The 21,454-nt window shown below is 38.9% G+C and overlaps 1 protein-coding gene across 5 annotated transcripts in view; it reads right to left on the bottom strand.

The window, feature by feature from the left end:
• SGMS1 (sphingomyelin synthase 1) overlaps positions 1-21,454 on the bottom strand; it is a 280,001-nt gene that overhangs the window by 37,330 nt on the left and 221,217 nt on the right. For all 5 annotated transcript variants that reach the window (XM_012723896.1, XM_012723895.1, XM_012723894.1 and 2 more), the window contains one exon: positions 3,524-4,374. In XM_012723896.1, the coding sequence (XP_012579350.1) occupies positions 3,524-4,146 (623 nt within the window). In that variant the 5' untranslated portion in view covers positions 4,147-4,374. The remainder of the gene's footprint in view (positions 1-3,523; positions 4,375-21,454) is intronic.

The following is a 21,454-nucleotide window of genomic DNA, read 5'->3' on the forward strand; positions in this document are numbered from 1 at the left end:
GTGGCTTTAGCTTCTCAGTGCTGTGCTTTAACCCGCTGCGCCACCAGGGAGGGCCCAATTCTGTATTTTTAACAAGTTCTTTATCATGCTTTCTTAAAATAAGGGATACCTGTGAAGTCTGACAAAAGTGAAGAGATTTCCCAGGAATTTTTCCTAGCCGGTGGCTTGTAAGTCCAATTCTAAATAGGGAGACAACATTATTTACAATTTTAAAAAGAAAAAAATTCTCTAAGTCAGGCTTTATTTGTTTTCCACTTCACAATGTCATGGAACTCCCACATGGATATGTATGTGTGTGTGTGTATGTGTGTGTGTGTGTACACACACACACACACACACATATATATAATATATATATTAAGAATGAAATATATGTTAAGAATGAAAAAAGGGGCCCTCCCTGGTGGTGCAATGGGTTACGACACTACACTGCAAGCTGGCCACAGCCTCAGTGCGAGTTTCATCTCCAGCCCCGGAGGTGATCCACAAGGTGAGCAGACCTCTCCTGACCTGCCCACTGCTCCCCTCAGCAGTGTACTTTGTCCATCTGCCTGTTCTGTGCCCCACTCTATCTCTGGTGAAACCTCTCACTGCCCCTGAACCTCTGGCCTGTACCCCAGTTCTGTATGCATAAATAAATAAATCTTAAAAAAAATTAAAAAGAATGAAAAGAGGCAAAAAGGTTTTAGTACAAAAAACCCAGAATGTGTTTAACCATAAAGGACAATTATATGGACCATAAGGATAGAACCAAATGTCATGAGGTCACAAATTCAACATCCAGTTTTTCTAGTATCTCAAACATCTGGCTGATGTTGCCCAGATTTCAAAATTACACTTCTCAATTAATAAATCACCCTCTAAATCTAAGTTTCAGAATGTCAGCCTTTGATGACTCTTCTCTATAACTAGTAGAAAACAAAAAGCAAAAGAAATAGGCTGATTTTATTTCAAAAGGCTCCAAGACTCTTAAAATTAAAGTAACATGCCCCTTTGGGAATTACTAGTCACACAGTCGTAACTTCTAGAAGTGGGTAAATCACGCTCCTAAGTGGAAAGCCTTCTAATGGAGGTTAGGGAAAGGGGCCTAGGTCTAGACTGAGAAAAGTCAAGCACAAAACAGCAAGAGGTTAACTCTGTTAAGAGGAATATTCCTTAACCAAAAGAATCCATTTCTCCAAAATGCTGAAGAAAACTGCAATGCTGCAGCAGCCAAATAACTAAAAACAAATGGTGTCTCTGATTCTACATAGCATATTCATCTTCCTTCTGAGAGCCAGGGAAAAGCTCATCAATGCCTACTGCTTGAACCATCCATCTGCATCTTTCTTCCTTTTACGTGTCTGTGCACTACACACACCAAAGTAAGGTCTCCAAGAGGTAGGTGGGAAACCAGGAATATGTCCCCTCACCCGAGCCCCCCAGGAGGACAAGAGTAGGAAAAATTAGCATTATCCTCAAAGTTGGCTTCCATTTTCCATGTCCCTGACCTGCCAACATGGAAACCAGAGAGCAAACTTTAAACACTCCTTCAGTGGATGCATTCTAGATAAAACAATGTTCTGTAGCTAATAATACGCAAACTTAACTGGCCCATTCAAAAATGTTATGATCAAATAAAACATATTTGTATAGAACAATAGAAATAACCATACTGAGAGGCCTTTGTTATATCTGTGAGGAAGACAAGTCACCTGAGGTTTAGATCTTCCCACCCACCTAGTATGTCAGAGCAAGGCTGGGTTGGCCGTCTGTAGCCCAGTCCTGGATTCATTCTGCCAAGGCACAAGCCCCACTAAGTTATTGCTATTAAACTATTTATACGAATGACTCCAACACTGGCAATAAGTGTCAGTAATAAACAACATTAGAAAGCTTAGAGGGAGAGAGATTTGAGGAAAAGTCCATGCTGAGAGAAATACAAATTGTAATATACTTTACAGAAATTGGCCCTAAAGATAGGACACTTCTTAGAACAAGAAAAAAAAATATTTAAAAGTCACACTTCTGTGAAAGATGTGGATTCAAATATGGTATGACTTATACAACACTATACTCTGGGGCTGTAAATAATTTGTTTGCATGTAAAAATTTTTAAGAAAACAACTACACAACAAAACTACAGAAATTCAGGAAACAAATTTGAGTTGTGAAGGAAAAGTACTGGAATTATGTTATAAGGGTGTTTTAGGAAAAAGGTTTAGAAATAGAAAAGCAGAACTCAAATTTGGCAGCCAAAAAATGTGATCAACAAATTCTAAGCATCTCATATTTCCAAAGCCTGTTCTTATCTATTTAATTTCTTATAACTAAAACAAAGAGATGGTCTTCTTCCACAAAATCGAATGCAGCCGAAGCCATTGTTTCTATTTTGAAGTTAGCTTAAAACTTCAGATTGCTACCCTGGCCCCAAAATAAACACTGGCCACTTAATCAGCTTCCTTTACACAAAGTTGAGAAAGTCCTTTCCTGGCAAAGAAATCAGAAACTGCTTTCATTTCCATTTGCAGATATCTAATTTATAAGGTAAAGAACCAGTCCTTATGAAACATACCAGGAAAAAAACACTCATCATTCCTGGTAGATAAAACACAGCATAAACTCTCACATTTTATTTTCTTGATTGAAAATGATTTTCTAAATGTTCAGCTACACTGGGAGATCACAGAACACAGTCCACTAGAAACTCAGTTCTTCAGCAAGCCTATTTCCAACTCCAGGCATGGAATTTATGAAGAAGTTCTGATAACGAGTAAGTCACACACCCATGATGAGGGTGATGGTGTTTAGTTTGCTACGGACAACCTGAGCAAACAGCCTGCCTGAAGTAACATGTATTTCTAGAGCGTGGATCATGAAAACGACTTTGGATCCACCTAGATCTAAAAAGAGATGCCTGTTTAAAACTTCAAGACATGAATGGAATGGCCTCATATGGCTGTTAAGTTAAAAGATTCTAGAAGGTGTCGAGCCATTCAAATTCATCCACAGTCCATGGAACTAAGTCATTCCCCAAGGGTATCATTTCCCAACAGCCCGAGCCACTTTGAAACAGCATTCAGAAACGTGTGTGAAACATCCGTAAATACATATTGCTAAGGTCCCAGATGTCTGATTTGATGGAAAAAGTTATCCAGGCACTCCTGGTATATAGGCCAACTGTCAGCAATTTATATGATGGGTTAGTTATACCAAGACTAGGTAGTTTATGTGTGTTCTCTGATGCTGTCTGAGGGTTTTCATTACTATGAAGAACATTATCTCTAACAATTCTCCTCATGCTATGTGAATCTTATAAATGGCAATAAGCACAGTATTTTCTAAAAGTTGCCAGAGTTTCAGTTGGCCCAACAGGGTACATGTTTTTGGTTTTTTTTGTTTGTTTGTTTTGTTTTTTTATTTTGTTTTGCTTTGTTTTAAGGAAATAATATACTCTGACTCCTAATCCTTGATATATTTCATTTCCACACAAAACGTAGCAGACATGAGCTGTGGATACTCCCCCATCATATACTTTACTTACTTGTATTTTAGGAGCAGCCACTGAATTAACCAGAGTCCTACAAGGATCATGCCGTTAATTTCACAAATAGAAAAGGCCCACTGCACCCGGTTAAAATGGTCAAAAAATGTGTCCGGTAGTGGAGGCTGCACCTCCTTAGGAGGTACTCGTTCATGGACGACCGAGATCATCACTGTGGTGAGAACGAAACAGGAAAGTGCGTATAGAAAGGCCAGAAACGTCTTGCCCCACTCCATGGGGTACTGAGAACGCTCTGGTTCTGGCATGGGGATCTTTATCATCTCCTTTCTATACCCATTTGGCATCCCATTGGGTTTGACCTTGATGCTGAAGCTACCATCAGGTGTGGGGATGTCTGTGCCAATGCTGAGGTGCCCATTGGCATGGCCGTTCTTGTGCACTTCCATGTGGTGTTCCATTTTTAGGGTCTCGATCATGTCCAAGAGTCGCTGCCCATTGTCAGAAGAGACTCGGCACAACGGGGGCTTTGTGAAATCCTCTTGCGTTAGGTTTATCAAGTCCCGGCCTGTGAAATGTTCCAGAGGTTCACAGTATTCTGGCATAGCATTCTCCAGCAGCCAGTCTGCCACCTTCTTGGGTGACCAATAAACCACTTCCTTCATTGTACTGGCAGACAGTAGGCAGTCCCCAGCTTGATCCCGCAGGTCAGCAGCCTCGGTTCCTACAGGTCAGGACACTGTCCCTCTGTGATGTGTTCATCCTGTCAGGCCTCATGACAGAGACTAGTGTGGCAAGACGATCGGGCAGTTTTTAAACACGTCATGTAGCTGTCTGGGGTTCCTGCGTGCTTAAGCATTAATTCACCTCATTTTTGGACAAGATTCTTCCTTCTGTGGAGGCAAGAGAAAATGTCAAAATAGTTTGATTTCCAAACAAATCCCTTTGAAATGTAAATGCAGTTACTGTGAAGTACAACACATAGTCTTCAAATAGGTTATTAGCTTAAGTAAGGAGCTACAGACTCCCAGGTAGGGTCTCCTGAAAAAGCATCACAAATGACCAGCAATTGATAAGATCAAGGGGAAATGTTTCCTGACCTTTCCAAAGACATATTTGCTAAGAAATAATTCAATAGTGCCTTGGACACTGCTCATCAGTGATTGTTCATGCACATGCTTCCTGAGGTAATCTGAAAGAATATGGCAAATGTTTCATGTACCATTCTATGTGAGGAAGAAATGTTTCAAGATGTAATTAACACAGAGCATCTTAATAATATCACAGAAGAGAATCATAAAGTTTTGTTCAAAATCACCTGTTCAATATTTTATACTCTTTCATCTCCCCCAAAAATAAATGATCCCTTTTTTCAAATGTGTGTGGACTCCAAATTTGTATGAGTTATAAATGTAGCTGCTTGGGTCAAAAGTAAGTAGAATAATGGGCCTGGGACCTCTCGGTTCTGATGACCTTTCCACTCCCAACCTCCAGGGGGCTTTGTGGGATCCAGTTTCAAACTGGTGGCCTAATCCAACTCCCTCATTTATAAGTGACAAAACCGACTTCCATAGAGGTTGAGAAACTTGCCCATGGCCAGTGGCAGCTTGCAAAAAAGAGCTACAACGTAAGTTTCTCAGTCCTGGTTCATTGTATTTATTTATTTATTAAAATACTTAAATCAGTGATGTGGTAATAACCAAAATGTTCTGTAAGGGAGGTTCAAAATCTCATTAAGTTTATATATGCATGAATATAAACATATAAATTCAGTGTTTAAATGGCATGTATGTATAGCATTCACATACACGATGTCTCTGTGTTTAACTACAACATGGTTTATGAATATAACACTGCATTAAACAATGGGGAAGAATATATCACATACTAACTTTTATTCTTGATGACAGAGCTAGGGGCACTTCCTACTTTTCTCCTCCCTTTTCTTTCATTTGTATGTATTAGTTTGATAAGTCACTTGAATTTTTTTAAAAAGCCAGAAAAATTAAAAATAAAAGACCTAGTTCTATAACAAAGCATTATGGTTGAACAAACAAAACAAAACACCAGCAGCAGAAAAACTAGTTTCATTCTTAGCATTTGCCATGTATGACCCATCAGATGACTTTTAGTTTACTCTTCTGTAAAATAGGTATAATCCTTTTCTCATAAGGTTGTTAGAGTCTTAAAAACCAGATGTAAAAGTCAGTAATACATAATCTAGCATCAAGAGGGCTGTTAGTGCCATATTCTTGGTTTTTCTCTCTCAAATTTTCAGTCAAATCTTAAGAGCAAGTTTAAAACATATTGTGAACCCTGTGAGAAGTGCTGGGTGTTTACTTTTGCGCATCCACACAGTGCTCCCTTTCCTGCTCTTCCCTTTCACACAGTATGTGACTGGTGTCTGCCTAGATTGCCCCACTCCTCACCCCTGAAAGTGACCAGGAAAGGGCGACAATTTAAAGCCTCGACATATCACACCCTAGGACTCAGAAGGTGCTCGATCAATGTCTGCTGGGCATTTGTGAAATGTTCCTTACACCTTGAACACGAGACGATTTAATGGGCAAGCAACCTACTGCCTGATGTTGAAAACACCTTTAAGACTATTTGGATGGTCAAAGAAAATAAGGTATTCTTCAGAGAAAAATATGAAATCAGTGAATTTGTGACCACTTAAAAAAACACTCTAAGAAGCTCCTATAGTCACTAGTTCTCCCCAGAGGAACGAGAAGACATGCCAAATGGGAATCTTGGCAGAAGGTCCTGTGGGAACAGGGATTTCTCTCTCTCTCTCTCTCTCTCTCTCTCTCTTTTTAATAATATAACAGTTTATTTTTACATCACTTTGTACATTTTTTTTTTTCATCTCAATTGTAATCCCCGTGGGTTTCCCATCACCGAGTCATGAACAGGGATCTCTTAACATCAGAACGCACACTTCTCCCCAAACTCCCTTTAGTACAATTTGAGTAACTGCCAAGGAAGCCCTCAACATCTTGAAGTGGCTATGAGAACTTTGAAGAAAAACTGCAGACCTCTCCTGACCCGCCCACTGCTCCCCTCAGCAATGTACTTCACTGATCTGCCTGTTCTGCTCCCCCCTCTGTCTCTGGTGAAGCCTCTCATCACCCCTGCACCTCTGACCTGCACCCCTATTCTATATGTATAAATAAATAACTCTTAAAAAGAAAAAAATTCTCCCTGTAAATGTGCAAGCCCGAGGCAATGAATACGGACTTTTCAGGAAGGTTCTCCAGCTTCCCTCTATGCCCAAAGCACTAAGTCTGCCAGGAGGAGAAACTCCCCTGCACCGCAAAGACCACACTGAGAACAAGGTATGCTTCACTTCTCTTGGAAAGACAAATCTCCTCTAAAGACATAGTAATCTTTAAAATAGAAAAAACCAAATGGTAGAAAACAACGTCATGGGACATCCAGACAGAAGGATAGACAGACAGACACACTCACACTGCAAGCCTCCGTCTAAACAAAGGAACACTAATCTTGCAAAATCAATACCGTTAGGCAGTTGTGATTGCCAAAAGAACTCTTAAGAGGTAGCAGTTTAAGTCAATGGCTTCCATTAATTAGGACCACAAAATTCCTCTCTCATTAAGGGACCCTGTGCTTTCCCTAACTTGGAACTATCCACCTTCAAGGAGTCCAGATTCTTTCCTTAGTCTCTAAAGTCCTTCTCTGGAAAGTCTTTCCTTTCTTGTCCTGAATCCTCCATCACTGTCATGTCTGACACATAATATAACTATCTTGTGTGCATGGCATGGCGGAAAAGAACATCAGCTGTGAGTCAGGGAGCCAGCAGGTGAGACAAAACTCAACTAGTTCCCTTCTTGACAAAGTCAAGCTCTTCAAGCTCAGTTTGCATGGGGAAAATAAGATTAACAACTACCCTGTCTGTGTCATGCAACTACAACTGCTGTGAAGATCCCATCATGTACAGGGAGTGAAACTTTTAATTACTCCAGGAGTCACATTTATTCTTTCTGTAATGTCCGGCTTCCTTTCTAATGACCAACTGGGCCCATAATGACATTTCACACCTATTGACTGAAGCTGTCACTTCCAAATAGCATTTTTTAAAGCTCAACCATTCTGACACACATCAAACATTCAGTCATCCAAATTCACAAGAAAATAAACCTTTATTTTTCAAGCAAGTTTTGAAGCTGAAATACAAAGGAATACATGCTGTTTTCCTGCAGCGGATGCTGAAATCATGTACACAGCTACTCACTACTTCAAAGGCCACTGCTAAAAGGGAAGGATTTACTCAAAGACCTCAGAATGCAGCTGTGTAAGCTGAGGTGAAAGTTATTTTTCCCTGCTATCACACCATCAATTTAGAATAATCTGGCATCACTGAAAAGGGGAAAGCAGAGTGTTTTCACTTCTAGATGTAGAAGCCTGTATGGCAGGCTGAGTTTAGAAAATGCCGCCACCGCCGCTGCTACCACTCAGAAGAGTTACCCTGAATCTGTTACCGGGAGGATATTAAGAAATAAGTAACAGCTGAAATCCTTGCACTAGCTTCTCAAAACTAAAAAGAGGTCATGGAAAAGTAAAATCTGTACAAAATACTCCCGAATTTGAGAAGTTGACAAGATGCTAGAACCCCTGTTCATCTGTGATTTTTAGACACTGAAGTCCAGTGAGATTTTAATTTGTCTAAAGTCCCACACAAAGCAAAGAATTAATCCTGGGTTAGAATACCAAGACACTTTAACAACAACCCTCGTTAGCAACAACAGCAACGCATAGCCACTGTAGACGCTAAGCTCAAGCAGGGTTTTTAAATGGGTCTCAATTAAGAAAAAATAAATCTGTTAACTTGGTGCCAATTCTTAAAATAGACATTTAAGGCTTTTCATACTACAAGTCATTATATAATTATGACATGGCACACTATAAACTATTTTTAGTTCGTTATCAAAATCAGATATTTAAAATCAGAAAAGTAAGGTGGAACAACAGATGGGACCTGAAGCCCAGTGGTTGAGTTGCTGAATCATGCTGCATCTCTCCCGTGCACACAGGGGAAATACATGTTATTATTAAATTCCAGTTTGGCCTTTTCTCTTGTCAGTGTGTCTAATGCATGTTTATTTGCTGGCCTTGAAGAACCCAGAGGGATACAGGATGACTTTTTTTTCACTCCAACACTCTGTGATTAACTTGTACTGAAACCCCAGTGCTTCAGTTTCCTATAATGGATTAATTTACTCCATTTGGTTGTTCCATTAATTTAGAAAATGTGCCTGTACCTGACAATGCTTTGGGCAGCACAAAGCAAAACATGAAAAATGTAAGAACTAATTACACTGAATATAATTTCTTCTATTGCAATTAATCAATTGACTTTTAAGTACCATAAAATTATTAATTGATTTTTTTAATGATTTTAAAAGATACAAAGGACCCAAGATTGAACAAACATTGCTGGAATGTCAGTGATTGCCAGTATTTCTAAATGCCAAAATGGCAAATGAGGACAGGAAGCAGTATATACATAGTAAGTTTTATAAGTATACAGTGAATTAAACTTACTGCTTTTTGCATCAAATCCCTAAAAACAAAAGCAAAGGTATCAAGGGGTATAGACATGACTTTACTAGGCTATAAAACCAACTTAGCTAGAGATCAAAATGTGGTCAACAAGTAATAAATAGCTTGGACTTTCTGACATGAAACAATCTGTGGGTTATTAAAGAACAACATAAATAAGTAATTGGTATTATTTTATTATGAAATATGTTTCAAGTCCAGATAAAGATCTTGGTATCTGCTAGAACTTTCTATAAAAGTCAGCAATAGGGCCCTCCCTGGTGGTGCAAGGGGTTAAAGCACAGCACGATGAAGCTAGCCGCCTCTTCAGCACCATTTCGATCCCTGGCCAGGGAGGTGACCCACATGGTGCAGCAGACCTCATCTTACCTCTTTCACTGCTCCCCTCAGCAGTGTATTTCAGTGGATCTGCCTTTTCTGCTCCTCATTCTGTCTCTGGTGAACCCTCACTGCCCCTGCACCTCAGGCCTGTACCCCAGTTCTGTATGTATAAATAAATAAATCTTTTACCAAAAAAAGACAGTGAAAACTTAAATGAACCTTTTAGGAAACAAAAGTCCATTAAAAAGGAAGGTGTTTAATTCTTCTCTAATGCAATTAGGGTAGTTCTTGAATGCTGTTCTCTAAACCAATCTAATTTGCTTTTTTTGTTGTTATGAACAAACTAACTTAAATAGGCAGACTTCATAAAATTTCATTTATCTGAAGAAGAGAATAAGGCTAGAAGCTAGAATAACAACCACATGTTTTCAGTTGAAGGCCCTACATATTTATTTCAATCTATAGGATTTTTTACAAGATTATTTTTAATGCCTTAATTTTTGAATTGCCTTATATTTTAAAATGCTATTATACGCAATGTTCACAATTCTGCAGCCAAAGTCTGTCTAGAAAATAAAATCATCCCTGATAAAGCCCCTTGGATTAAACATAGGCTAATCTACTTTACTCAGGCAAGAGAGAGAAGGATGTGAAGTATACCCATTTCCTGTGCAGCCCACCTCTGCATTGTCAGCAGAGCCTCATGTGATGACACCTTTTGGTCTCCTCCATGCCTTATTTAATGATGCCTGATACTTTGGTTTTCCAAACCACCCTTTAACTTAATAAACTGATAATGTCCGTTTATATGTCCCCTTCCAAATGACCCATTTCGATGCAGATAGGACCTCAACGTTCCAGAGGGAAATAGATGACTTTAACAAAACTGGTAGAGATGACAAAAAAATAAGACTACTATAAGACTACTATTGATTACTATAAATCATGGTTCTAATCTATACTCTAGTAGTATGGAATAAAAGTTCTTACCCATTGTACATATTTAAAAACCGAAAGGTCAAAGAATTTATTCTGGCAAAAATCAGAAATAATCTAAAGTGCTATAGTAATAATTAACTATGTCTTAACAGTATGATATAAACTAGTAAAGTCTCTACTAAAGATTGGATTTTATTTTTCTATGTACAGTTCTGTCAAACAGGTTACAAAAGCGGATGACACCCTTTTTGTAAATGCCCACGTTTTAGAAATACTCATAAAGAAAAGGTCTGAACAGTTCTGATCAACTTCTAATTGCTACCTTTGGGCAATAAAATTATGGACCAATTTTCTGTTTTGTTTTTTCAGTATTTTATAATTTCTTTATTAAAAATGTTACTTGCCGGCCCTCCCTGGTGGCGCAGCGGGTTAAAGCACAGCACTGAGAATCTGAAGCCACTTCCGCATGAGTTCGATTCCCGCCTGCCGCCTGCCCCGGAGGAGACCACATGGCGAGCCAGACCTCTCCTGACCCGCCCGCTGCTCCCCTCAGCAGTGTACTTCGTCGATCTGCCTGTTCTGCTCCCCACTCTGTCTCTGGTGAAGCCTCTCACCGCCCTTGAGCCTCTGGCCTGTACCCCAGTTCTGTATGAATAAATAAATAAATCTTTAAAAAAAAAATGTTACTTGCCTTTAGAAAAGGACTGTTTCTCTTTCAAGTACATTTTCTGCCTTAAACATGTAGGTTGAATTGTAAAATTAAAAATAGGTGCTTCTTACATTAGGCTTTCAAAAAAGTATGAAAAGGGTTTGCAGATTTCTCTAAATAACTGGAACTTCTGACCTTTGTGTATAATTAGGTTCCTGAATCCTTCATAATCCCCAATATAATAGTCCCAGGATGAGTTGGGATATAAGCTAACCCAACAACAAAGATAAAGTTGAAGTTTGAACTAAGTGCATAAAGAAATCCTGGTCTCAGACAGTTCTCATAATTTCAGAGAGACAGCAATAACAAATTGTCGGAATTATAACTGTTCTATCACCTAGATTTTCTTCATTATCCATCTATGTGATCTACTGCCAAAAAGACCCTCTGGAAAATACAGCCTTGCCATAAAATAAGGACAACTTGCAAAGCTCTAGTGGTGACTAATCAGGATCCATTTTCCTCCTGGGGGTTCATTCTTAGAACCCAATTATAAAAACTCTGAAGAAAATCTGTTCCCACTCAACTGATTAACTGCCTCTCTAAGCCTGAAACCAGCCAGACTATTTTCATATTCATCTAGTTAATATGTAGTTCTTGAACACAGACTCATGCCAACAGCATTCAAGAAAGTTAAGATACAATCGATGATTTCAAATTCCACTGGCCCTCTCGCATCCAGTGGACATGCATAGTGGTGATCTCATCTGGCACAAGAACACTAGCTGCATCACTTAACACTTATTTCCATCACGCCCCACTCTATTCCTTCCTTTCATTCCCACTTTTTTTTTTTTTAAACTAGAGCTAAATTCTTTCTACTTTACTCCTGTTGAGCTGGAATAAAAAGACTGAGTGTACTTCCTGAATCTATCATAAAGTCAAAAAAGAGCAATGAAGAAATCCAAGGCTTGGAAAAGGATGAGGTCATGCTTTACTATCCGCTACTTTTAAGGACTTCAGTGCAGTATTCTAAACACATTAGCAGTCTTGGTTACTTAAACAGCCTCGATATTCGCATCTGTAAAGCCGAAGTAACACTCTGAATTGCAATAAACATTAGAATCCTGACATGGAATTTAGTACATGCATAGTACCAGGAGCTTTTCAAAGCATCTATGGAAGGAAAAGTTCAGGTCCTTTCTTCTTTCCTCCAGAATCAAGGGACGGGTCAGGAGCATGCAGGGGGCTACTGGAGAGTGGTGATGGTGGTAGCCAGCGTCAGAGGAATGAAGTGATGGTGTCCTTGGTCCTTCCTCAACCCTGTGTCTCTTCTCACCCATGATAAGCAAACATAATAAAAAAAGAGCTGCGCAGGGTTGTCATTCTCATTCCAGCAGGTTCTCAACTTCACAGGACAAGACCCTGGGCCTCAGGAGCCAGGCAGGTGAGGTCCAGCAGGGTTACAGAGACTAGGGCATTGCAAAGACTGTGGTGCACAGGGCAGGGAATTCATACCCAATGCGTTCAAAAGAAATCCTGGTCTCGGGATTTTTTTATTTTTAAATAATTAAAGAAAGCAAACTAAAGAGAAACGGAACCTGGTCAATGGGTTGATGCTTGGTAACGCCATGACTTCCCTAGGCTCTGCTGTGTCTAACTGGCCACTAATTTCTGGAGATTCTACCATGAAAATTGTGTCAAATCTTCTCTCCTTTTCTCATCTCCAGTCTGACTCGATCATAACCCACCTCCATACTGCCATCAGATGGGACTTTCTGGTATAGGACCTGATTGCCTCGCTTGATGATTAATACTGTGAAGAGGTTCCCACAGCTTCTGGACAGGGCTCAGAATTCTGAATTGAGTGCCAAGGCCTTCTACGCTACAACTTACTTCTTTAATCTTACTATTCAGCTTTTCCTACAAGAAAAAGTCTGTCATACACATGTACAACTGTGTACTATTTACAGTTTCCTCTACAAATCATTCATTGCATGCTTCTTAAGTTGTTGTTTTCCAGCCTAGAAATCCTTCCCCATCTTACACTTTTGCTCTTTTAGGATTAACACCTTCAGAAAGCCTACACATCAGACATTCTATCAATTATCAGATATCAACCGAATATATTGAATACGCAAGACTCTAAAAAAGATGACTTCTGGTTCCATAACATAGAACCAGTGATAGATATCTCTCAGTACATACATCAAGCATGTAATAATCTAAATAAACATAACTGTCAAAATATTAATATCATAATCTCAAAATTATGTTTCAAAATAAAGAAAGAGGTTTTCCCATATGTTGGAAGAAAAGGAATCACAATACCAGTGTGGAAAAGATACAAGCTAACATATGCGGGCCAGCAGGACTCCTGCCTTGGACCCAGCAGCCAGGTAGATGCCAAGGTTCTGAGATCCAAGTCTGAGCAGAGGACGTGGCCTGAGATCACATCAAGGCAGGGAACACAGGCTATAGAAACTGGCTGTAGAAACTGGATCCATGAAGTTATCCCACAGTCATGGAGACTCCAAATTTATACCAGCTGTAGGGTGTGGACTTTCCAAGCAGAGAAATGAATGCAAATACAGAAGAGAAATAAGCACAAAATAGTCCCCTACGGGCCCTTCAAAAAACGAGAGTTCACAGGATTTCCTGGAAAGAGTACTCTCTGCCAAGGATGAACAAGCCATGGAAAACTATAAATCACATGAGGAAATAATCTATTGTGATGGTGGCAAATGTGACATACAGGAAGTTTCCCAAGCCATGAACTGGAGAAAAGAGCAGAGGCTGTGGATATATTCAGGACAAATGGGTATATTAAGTTAAGAATTGAAACCATAATGAAAGAATGACACGTGGTTGGGGGGAAGGAGAGGTTAGACAGTTTAAAAAACTAAGGAAGGGACAGGAAAATCTGAGCCTCTTGCTTTGGCTGTGACCCACTGATACACTAGGAGGAAAGGTGGGAGAGCATAAGATTCAAGGGAGGTTATTGAGGGAAGACAAATCAGCAAAAAATTTAAAGTATATATGTGTCAAAGCAATTTAGGGTTTTTTTTTTTTCCATGCCACCAAAACTCAAGTAACCTAGCACTGATAGGCTCTCATGGGGGAAAAAAGGGACAGAAGTGTCATCTAGTTTATCAAAAGATAAATTCGATTCAAAAAAGAGGTGTCACTGTACACATGTATTCATTTCGGTTGCCTCTTAACACTCTCCTTAAATGATAGTACAGGAATTTAAAAAAAACAAGGCAGAGAGAATAAAAGGTGTTAACAGCAGCACAAATTAGGAGACTGAGAAGCAGATGGGCTAGAGATAATGTGGTCAGTGTCTCAGGAAAGCAGAGCTCTAATGCAGCAGGAGGAAGCTGAGAAGCAAGCAGACTCTAACAGGAGCCCTGCAAGACAGAGGACTTGGTGGTAGAGGTAGGTGCTTTGCAAAACAGGAGTGGAGGTGGAGCCACAGAAGGACTGGTTGTAAGACCATAGAAAGAGTTACTGCCAGATTCTCACAGCTAAACAAGGGCCTCTCCCCCCAGAGGGACCTGGACATATATTCTCTGGAAAAGGGAAATGGAGCATCACCAGGATACCAACATAATTGACAACAGGGCAGGTCAATATAATTGACCCACTAAAGGCTAGGGATTAGTGAAAGCTGCAAACAGAAGATAAATCAGACCTGCCCAGGCTATTTATATACTCAGAAAACTGGAAGCTAGGAGGCAAACTTACAGGAGGATGAAGAGATTTTATTTTTTTCTGGGAAGCCCAGACAGTGCAAGAGAACTGAGTGTTTTGCACTGAATTCATGCAAACAAGCTCATGCAAAGAGCTTTCACACACCCTGGTTAATGTTTCCCTTATGATCTAAATGGATACAGAAACAGACATTTAATGAAGAAGCTAATAAATATGAAAGACAGATTAAAGTATGAAATAAAAAAAGAATCTGGAAGAAAAAGATGGCATAACTATGTTAAGAAAAACTACTATTAACATTCTCAAAGACTTAAAGAACAAGAACAAATTGGTTCCCACAAAAGATACTCACTTAAAATGAAAGCTCTTGGAAATTTAGGGTAAATATGAAAACTTCAATTGAGAATAAACCTGGAAATAGCTCTCAGGTAGTAGAATAAGACAGAAAGATGGAAAATTGAGAGACAAGGCACAAAAGCAATCTAAGAAATTCACAATATCAATAGCAGGAGTTCAGGAAGAGCATAGAAAGACAACAGGGAAGATACTGTCAAAGAGATCATTCAGGAAAATTTCTCGGAACTCAAAGGGTTATGAATTGTAAAAATGAAAGAATTTGCCAAGCATCCAAGAGTAACAGCTGAAATGTATAAAACATGTTTCTGTTGTTATTATCCTTTAATTATTCTAAAGGGAACAGAGATCTTGAAGATGTCCCAGCTCCCTCCTTCCCATTGTAACCAAGCTTCCTTCCAATTCTACCCCAGTCACTTCTCTATCCCTGACCTGAGAGCAACTGCAGACACCAAGAGAATGTCCTTGCTGTTGAGGGATGACCACAGGCAACTTCAAAATATGCTCTCCGGCACAAGAATTACTTTGAGCTGAAAGCAGACAAGAAGCAGACATAGAGTGAACTCCCTTCCTTCCCCCAATTTGCGTAAAAGTAGGACATAATTTTTTTTAAAGTATTCCACCTCCCCTCTTAAAAAAAAAAAAAAAGTAAATCACTGGAGGTAATTTTTTAGTCTATTAGCTCAAAAAAAAAAAACCAGAGGAATCTACAAATTTTGCTAAAGCTAGCCCTTATCTATTATTAGTTTTCCCATGTATTTGTTTTCTGCCCCTAGAAACTCATTTTCCTTTGTCTTATCACCATTTTAAACATGTATTCTTCTTTGGGTAACATGCTTTGTAAATCCAAGTTCTTAGCCATTCCTTTGAGTTACTCATCATTAGTGTTCTGCATTTATATGCCATACAAGTTAATACACTGTTTGTTTTTCTCTTGTTAGTCTTTTGTCAGCCAAATTTATGGGCTCACAGTCCCAGAACCTAACATAGGTAGAGGAAAATATTTCCCTCCTTACAGAATCTAAAAATATAATTTTTAATTGTATTAATTGCATTAATTGCATTTAATTGTATTTTAAAACTGCTATATAAAAGATGAGAACAGTAGCTAACATTTAGATATATTTTCTATACAGTTATTCTATCCAGATTTTGTCAGGCAGTTCAGATTTCCAATGTATTTTCCTTGTCTCCTACACCATCAAAGTATCCTAAAATATTTAACACTGCAGTTTCTGAACTACCCTCCTAGAATGCTTCTGTTACCCAAAGTAATCAGAAAGCCTTAGCAAAGAGTGTGCTGATGTTTTAGAGAAGCATGACCACTTTTGGTAATTCATGGTCTTCTGAAAACTGATGGGTGTCCAATCACCATGAGTGAAATAAGACAACTAATTTAGAACATACCTTTGGTGTTGAAATCCAGGGCTATCTAGTGCTGGTAAGTAGCAGCAGACAGAAAGAAAAGAACACCTATTTATGTTGTAGTCCACTGAGGATTAGAAATACCCACTAGCCAAGCAAGTAAGCAAAACTTTTCCATTTCAGTGAGAAAAAGTCTAACACATCTCTTCTAAACCTACACTTATTAAAAATAAATTTAACACTCTGAAGCAAAAGAAAAGCTAATTTCAGGAACATGACCCTGGGTACTAACACTGTATTTCAAAATTAATAACTCACAGCCCTTAGCTAGGAGATGTCAAATTCAAGTCCATCTCCCCAAATAAACTTCTAAGACTTACTTTGATAGATGAGTACAGACTATTTTCAGACTAGCCAGAATCCCAAAGGATAAACTGTAAATTGAAGGCACAGTCCATGTCCCACCATGTTCTAACCTCACATAAATGGCTTCCCCCACCTGTCTCCACCCCTGCCCCCTTTCTCCTGGTCGCCTGAAGGTACAAAGAGTCAAAGACTTCAAGGAAAGCAAATATAGGTCTTCTCTATCTTTATCTCCACACTTAACGATAGCAATTAAGCCAATATTCATAAAAATGAGTATCCATTAATTCATCAACTTCCTCTCCACTCACCACTGACTGTGACTTCTTGGTTTTACCTGATAACTTCCCAAACTTCTGAGATCTGCCTTCACTGTATCTTTACAAGCTGACTAATGATTACAGCTCCAAAGCTCAGGCAGCACTCGCACACAGGTTCGGGTTAAGGGACACCACAGCTCTCAAGCTTTGGGCTAAGGCAGAACACCAGCAGGGGGCAGCAGAAAGTTTATGAAACTACTGAATATATACACACATTCCATCCCACCACCTTTCCAAAGTTATAAGGGAGTTTACAGACATCTTCCAACAGAGATCCTGACCTAATGGAATCACAAGAACCATAACCCCTGTTTTCTAAACCATCCACTGACGTTCTTTTTAAAGATTTTTTATTCATTTATGCATACAAGAACTGGGGTACAAGCCAGAAATGTGAGGGTGGGAGATGACAGTATTCACCAGAGAGAATGGGAACTCTGCTGAGGGGAGCAGTTGACTAGACAGGAGAGATCTGCTGTTCCATGTGGGTCAGTTCATTAGCTGGGAAATGAACTCAAGTTGCAGTGGCTGGTAATAAGTTGCTAGTGCTGAGATTTACCCCCCTGCACCACCAAGGTCCTATAATCATGTAATACTCATGTACATCTCATGACACTATGATTAGGAACATTTCCATCATTTACTAGGCAAACATACTATATATCTGAACTATATGGCAATCTCACCTAAAGCAGACCATGACTAGGATGTAAGACCTCCAAGCAGTACAAAAGCCACCATTAATGATGAGACAATTTACAAGGACTAGCCCCTAAGATAAGAATTTAAATATTATTTCTTGTTTTATATAAAAATTTAATAAGCTCTATTCTCTGGCTTCCATAATTACAACTTAATATAATAAAATTAAAACCTAGTAACTAAACCACTGATGACTGCTGTATCATAAAGATATATTAGTAAAATTATACAAGTTATAAAATCAGTTGATAAATAGAATGATTTAAATTTCTTTTAAAAAAAATCTGAACCAGCAGAGCTAAGGCTACTTACTGTGCATTAAATAAAATTAGTTCTTTACTATTAAAATGTCATAAACATATACTATTATTATGTTATACTGAAACCAGAAGTACATTCTACATAGTATTCTATAAAGTTCACATGCATGTATGAAATCCCTACCATTAATATAAATGTGACAGAAAATATATAAAACTTTAAATAAAAGTCATCACAAAAATACCTGTCCAAATACTCCAAATATGTGAAGACAAGTGATAACACATGACAAAATATCTTTTAATCTGACAGGGAGTGCAAATACAAATAGTTCTTAAAAATCAGCTGAGACATTAAACAAACATTCAAGTAGGTCAATTACACACAGGACATACAAAAAAAAAAAAGAAAGAAAGAAAGAAAGACCAGCAACAAATATGGAAGGAAAAAAAAAAAATCCAACCTCACTGTTAAAAGAGGAGAAAAATGAAAGCAATGAGAAAATGCCATCTATCAGCTAGTGAGTTCTCAGGCAAAGATGAAAAAGAACCACCATGTAAAAGTAAGTGTAACCAAAAATATAAGTTCTGCCAATTCTTCCTCTGGGCTATATCATGAGTCCATTTACTTCTCTTAACTCCTATGCAACTACTTCAGTTAACAGTTATTTATATTTCTGTCATAGTCTCTTCAAAGTTATTCCTGGTTCACCCTCCCATCCAAACTCCGACTGCAGGAAAGAGAACTTCTTAAACTGTGTGATTTCCTTATTTGAAATCCTGCAATGCTCCCCCTTCTTCACAGAATAAATTCTATTATTTGTTGGGCTCTTCCTGGTGGCACAAGGGGTTAGAGCATAGCACTAAGAAGCAATCCACAGCCACTGCAGCATGAAGCAATCCACAACCACTGCAGCATGAATAGGATCCCTGGTCAGGGAGGTGATCCACATGGCTCAACAGACCTCTCCTGACTTGCCCACTGCTCCCCTCGGCGGTGTATTTCAGTACATTTACCTGTTCTGCTTCCCACTCTGTCTATGGTGAAATCTCTCCTCCTCCCCCCCATCTCAGGCCTGTACCCCAGTTCTTGTATGCATAAATGGTCTTTAAAAAAATATTCTATACTTGTTATGTAACTACAAGACCCTTCCTAGTTTTGTAAAGTCAAATAACATCACTGTGCAACTGCACTTCAATTGCTTTACTTTTAGTTCCTCTATGCCTCAGGACCTTTGAACACACAGTTACTGCTACCTGGCTGACTTTAATTCTACTCTTCACCACTGGCTTCTGCTCAGACTTTCAGGACTCCTGAAAAAAGTCTTCTGCAATAGTTCTCTTACCTACTCTAACTTGTTGAATGCCTTTCTGCCTCCTGCCTTCCAGGATGGAAGCTCCATGTAGAAGGATCCCTTGTGTTTTTTCATCTCTACTCCCAGGAGGTAGCACAGACACTAAATATAAATATTTGTTCCTTGAATGAAAAAAAGAATACTAGAGAAAGGAAACAGCCACCTCCATTTGTTTCAAGAACACAGGTCTTACATCTAGATTCCTTATGACATTAACCTGGCCAGATTAGTCTCTTTAAAACTTACCTTCTCCATGAGTATTACAATTGAGATGGAAAAAAGGCACAAAATGATGTAAAAATAAACTATTAAAAAAAAAACTCACCTTCTCCTACCTATATAAAGAATAAACCCATAAACTACTTCATAATTTTTTTTTTAAGCATAGCCCAAGTCAAAAAAGTTTGGATTTCTAGGTTGCTAGGTTAATTCTGGCCTCAGTTGAGGTAACCTATGTTGAGGAATGTTCATGGTAAGGAGAATATGGAAAAAGTTTATCTACTTCTGCATGCTCCATGGTTGGAGTGAGTATGTGAATGTCTTCCTGAAATCACAACATGGAGAGCTTAAGATATTCAAGGTCACTTCTAACCTCATCTCTGCATTAGGTCAAACCCCTTTCCTAGGAGAGATGAGAGTACTCATGCAAATCCACTGTCCACTGCAAAGATGGATAAGGAGAACTGAACCACTTCCAAGCAATGTGGGGTGCATGGAGACTGGCCCTGACTGGGACCATTACTCTGGAAATGGACCAGAAAGTGTAAGGGACCTTGGCCCACGTTCTTGTGGCCTTCTAATGACCAGCATACAGACTTTTCCACCCCTCGCTTATAGCAGGAGATAGATTAAATAGATTGGTCATAAAATATATTTTTTAAATAAGTTGTCTCTTACAAAGAAATACAGCTAGTATTTTCAGATGGGAAAGTAATATATTTTCTCTTTAATCATACTATTTCTCCCTTTTAGAATTACTTTAGTAGGAGAAGAAAACAACACTGAGGCCTGTTGACATCTATAAGAATTTAATTACTTAAGCATGTAAAAGGAATCAGCAATCCAATTTTTATTTATTTTTTAAAGATTTATTTATTTATGCATACAGAGCTGGGGTACAAGCCAGAAGTGCAGAGGATTCACCACCCCGTGAGAGGATTCAGCAGCGAAGGAGTGGGGAGCAGAACAGGCCGACTGATGAAGTACACTGCAGAGGGGAGCAGCGGGCAGGTCAGGGGAGGTCTTCTGGACCATGTGTATCACTTCTGGGGTGGGGGTCAAACTCATGCTGAAATGGCTTTAGCAAATTTTTAGTGTTGTGCTTTAACCCACTGCGCCACCAGAGAGGATCCAGCAATCTAATTTTTATAGTAAAGTAGGCTTCAGGAAGTTTCCTCAATTTTTACTCTTTAAATTAGGCCTTATGCTTTCAAAGTTAGCATAATCCTGGGGTTGGGGGTGACCTTGGATGCCTTATGCTCTCCAGGATGACAGTCACATGTTCGTGTTCATGGAGCATGACAAAGTATGTAAGGTTTTTGCATATGCTAGTTAAGCATTCCTTGACATTCAATCAAAAAGTATCCCAGTGAGAAGCACAGCCTAAGCTCAGACTTCACTAATGTTTCCCAACAGCATCTGAAGATATGCTAAGGCCTAGATCTTTATAGAATTATTCATTCATCTGTACCATCCGCTGAGACTCTGGTTAGAATGGTAAGGAGATACAGGCATACCTCAGCAACACAAAATCAAGATGGCACATCTCAAATTATTACCTGTTTCTGGTGCCTACAGTTCCTAAAACAGAACTGCAGGTGTCACTGTCCTGAGTTTTGTTTTTTATGTTCCGATCATGAACTTTATTTTTTTTTAATTCTGTATGCATCAACACCTAAACCACTTGGCAAAATGTCAGGTTTGTACACACAATAAGAACATTATATTATCAAAACCTGAAAATTAACATAGCACATTAAAAGCATTTCAAAATCCTGTCAAATGATCTAAAGATATAACCTGTGAGAGCAAAAAAAAAAAAAAAAAAA

The sequence above is a fragment of the Condylura cristata genome, unplaced genomic scaffold (genome assembly GCF_000260355.1).
Source record: "Condylura cristata isolate star-nosed mole 26May11 unplaced genomic scaffold, ConCri1.0 scaffold00011, whole genome shotgun sequence".
Taxonomy (NCBI): Eukaryota; Metazoa; Chordata; class Mammalia; order Eulipotyphla; family Talpidae; genus Condylura; species Condylura cristata.